We start from the raw sequence: 3,970 nt of genomic DNA, 5'->3' as shown, positions 1-3,970 counted from the left end.
GTCTGGTCTTGTTTAACATCTTCATCGATGATCTGGATGTAGGGACAGAGTCCACCCTCAGCAAGTTTGCTGATGACACCAAGCTGGGAGGAGTGGCTGACACAGCAGAAGAGGAGTGGCTGACACACCAGAAGGCTGTGCTGCCATTCAACGAGACCTGGACACACTGGAGAGTTGGGCAGAAAGGAACCTGACGAGGTTCAACAAGAGCAAGTGCAGAGTCCTTCACCTGGGGAGGAATAACCATATGCACCAGTACAGGTTGGGGGCTGACCTGCTGGAGAGGAGCTCTGTGGAAAAGGACCTGGGTGTGCTGGTGGACAGCAGGTTGGCCATGAGCCAGCAGTTTGCCCTTGTGGCCAGGAAGGCCAATAGTATCCTGGGGTGCATTATGAAGAGCGTGGCCAGCAGGTCGAGGGAGGTTCTTCTCTCCCTCTACTCTGCCCTGGTGAGGCCACATCTGGAATACTGTGTCCAGTTCTGGGCTCCTCAGTTCAAGAAAGACAGGGATCTTCTGGAGAGAGTCCAGTGGAGGGCCACAAAGATGATTAGGGGCCTGGAACATCTCCCATATAAGGAGAGGCTGAGAGAGCTGGGACTCTTCAGCCTGGAGAAGAGATGACTGAGAGGGGATCGTATCAATGTCTCAAATGGATGGGGCCAGGCTCTTTTTGGTGGTGCCCAGTTACAGGACAAGGGACAATGGGCAAAAACTGGAACACCCGAAGTTACATGCAAACCTCAAGAAAAACTTCTTTACTGTGAGGGTGACGGAGCACTGGGACAGGCTGCCCAGAGAGGTTGTGGAGTCTCCTTCTCTGGAGATGTTCAAAAGGCACCTGGACACCTTCCTGTGCAACCTGCTATAGGGGACCTGCTTTAGCAGGGGGGTTGGATTAGATTATTTCCTGAGGTCCCTTCCAACCCCTGTGATTCTGTGATTTCTTCCTAACTCTTCCTGTTTACAATGTCTCCCTTCTGTTAACTGTGATCAGAAACCTCTTACACAGAACTGGTATTTTTGTACTGTTTATAAACAACAGTGTTCTCCACGCAGAAATACTGGGGGAAGAAGAGAAAGGAATGTTTTCAAAGGCAAGAAAGTTATATAGTTTGCACTGAGTTAAAGTCAGCTATTTTACTAGGTACATTCCACATTTTTTTCATCCTAGTTCAAGTGAGCTTATTATATTGGAGTAAAATTTCAGAAGTTGCTAGACATATATATAGGCACAGGAGGCATTCTTAAGAGGTAGCCTGCTCTAAGAATAGGATACTTTTGATGAAAGTTGTGCTCATTGTCATTTAAACAAATGGTCTGACTTTTGTGATTTTTTTGTACTGTGGTCTCAAGCCAACAAGATTAAAAGAATTCTTCATGAAAGTTTTGTCCAAGACATTCATAAAACTGCTGGTGTATGTAAAACACATACTGTTTTAGTCTTAAAAACTGAGACAGTGACTAAAATTAGTATTACTATATGATTAACTCTTTCAACACTAAGGCAGTAAGACCATCTTCTGAAAGCAAAGTGTGTGCTATTAACCAAAAAAGGAACAAAAAGTTAGTAACAGACAATGTAGAAAAGACCACAAACTATGCAAAATCTTACTGTCACCAGTGACTTAGTTAAACAGACAGATGATACAAAAAACTACTAGTATGATCAGTATGATATCTCTGTGATCTCTAAATATACACACACACGCATATATATATATTAAACTAGCCTATTAGCTTTTTAAAGACTCGCTGTCTGTTGAACAGTCAAAAAATTTTAAAGAAATCCTTTACCAAAAAATTTTCCATTGCTCTCTAGAATGCAGATATCTTACTGGGTTGAAGTTTAGCACTAAATTTTGATTGTAAAGTCATTCCACTTTATTTTCCTGTAAAAGTCAACCAGTTCAACAGACAAATAACCTAAACTGTGAGATTTGGTATGAGTAATCTCGTTAGTACATGTTATTTAAAAAGAAAATGTATAAAGACTGGATTAGCTTTAATAAATCTATGTTCACTGTAAACATAATTCAAAGAAAAATCTGTTACAGATATGCAAAATTTATGGCATAATTCATATCAACATTATCTACTGTCTAGATGCACATCACATCTGAAACTACGTCCTTAATTGAAACAATGACACTGCTAAAGCTAACCACAAAAACACAACATCAGAAAAGCCTGTAAAGGACAGTCTGAATTTTATTTTGTACACCAAATTCAAAGCTGGCATTTATCACTATCTTCTCTTCAAAAGAGCATAGCTCTCACATAAGCACACCACAGTCTTAACACCTGTTTATTAAAGCAATCTATCCTCTCTCATATTAATTCATTTCTATACAGCTACTTAACACTATTTTGTAACATAGCCAGCACAAAATAATGAGATTTCTATAATGCTATTCATTAATTTTCAGAACAATAGTATCTTCTGGATCCATAATCCACCTTGATACTAAAAAGCGACTTTAAAATATTTATATGACACTGCCTATATTTGATAAAGTGCTATAAGAATCACACAGGATGACATACAATAACACATTTAAGCTTGAGGTTGCAAAGGACCTCTGGTGATTGGCTGGGCCAAAGCCTCTGCAGGGTCATCTTGAGCAGGTTGCTCAGGGTCATGTCCAGTTGGGTTTTGATATTTCCCAGGATAAAGATACGTATTATCATCAAATGACTGTTTTCTTTTTCCTTCAAAAGAAGTACAAATACTAGCAAATCACTTGTAAAAATAAAATATTTACAGGGATGTATCAAGAAATTTTGTACTGTACCTTTATAATCATAAATGTATACAAGTATTGGCTGGTTTTGACCAAAGGCACAAAATGACACCATGTGTTCATGTGGATGAAAGGCAACATCACGAAGTGGAGATGTGAAGGAGAGTTCAGAATATATGGCCACCTGATCTCCTACAGAAGTTAAATACATTCATTAATACCATGGAAACATATTTCATATAGCAGAATAACAGATGGTTAAAGCTTCTATTACTACAGCACAGTGACTGTCCCTGTAAATAAACATTCTTTAGTACACTTCTTTATTGAAAAGTAATATTTGGCATAAGACAAAAAATATTGCATGCTTTTAAGTTATTCAGTAAGTCAGAAAAGTTTGGGCTGTTGCAACATCTGCAGGAAACCTCAGAGGATGCATCAGGTTACCTGAGTTCTCCTATTCTGATAAGCAAGTTCTGGAAAGGTAGCGTTCCACAGTATTTGTTTGTGCTTGCATTTTGCCAGAGATAACTTAGTTGTGGATTTCAGTTATATAATACTGACAATAGGAGTGAAAGTTGAGCATAAAACTATTTAAAAAAAATAATTAGCTCTTCAGCTGATGGCATTATGAATGCAAGTACAGGGTGTAAGCAAGAGTCAAAGCCTGTGAAAACATACTACTAACAAAGTTTCTCCCTCCTTCTACTTTTTTTCTTTTTAAAAGTTTTCAGACAAATTATGTAGTGGCATAGATGCTAAAAGAGTTGTAAACATGGAAAGAAATTCAAAACAGAACTGTTGATTAGCTGCCAGTTTTAAAATACTTACTTCCTCTTTTTAAAAAATTATTTAGATCTTAATTGGACACAGAATATGTCAAAAAAAACAAAAAAGTATATTCTATTACCTTCTACTGTTATTTTTGTTCCTTTACCTCACTGTACAATGAAGATGACAAACTCTATCTTACATCTGGTTAACATTTTTCCATTTTTTGGTAGCTATTTTGAAATTACTCAGTTTGGGGAATAATTAACAAAGAAACCTTATAATCCAAAGGCCAAAAATATTCAGCCTCCCTAGTTGCCCTTGGGAAACAGATGAAGTGGTTCTCAACAAAAGCCTAATTTCCAAATCCAAAAAAATGCAGCAGACTGATTTGATTTAAAACGTTTTTGCACATTCCATTTTAAGACCCTCATTCACACCTGAAGAATTGCAGTAC

General features: G+C 37.9%; 1 protein-coding gene across 1 annotated transcript in view; it reads right to left on the bottom strand.

The window, feature by feature from the left end:
- Positions 1-2,555: 2,555 nt before the first annotated feature.
- Positions 2,556-3,970, bottom strand: part of LOC104528114 (jouberin) — a 30,164-nt gene continuing 28,749 nt past the window's right edge. The window contains 2 exon segments of the mRNA XM_010172027.1: positions 2,556-2,710; positions 2,794-2,934. Coding sequence (XP_010170329.1) covers positions 2,556-2,710; positions 2,794-2,934 — 296 coding nt within the window.

This window comes from Antrostomus carolinensis, unplaced genomic scaffold (assembly GCF_000700745.2).
Source record: "Antrostomus carolinensis isolate BGI_N321 unplaced genomic scaffold, ASM70074v2 scaffold3627, whole genome shotgun sequence".
Taxonomy (NCBI): Eukaryota; Metazoa; Chordata; class Aves; order Caprimulgiformes; family Caprimulgidae; genus Antrostomus; species Antrostomus carolinensis.
Note: the sequence above shows the minus strand (reverse complement) of the source record. Positions and strands in the feature narration are given on the sequence as shown.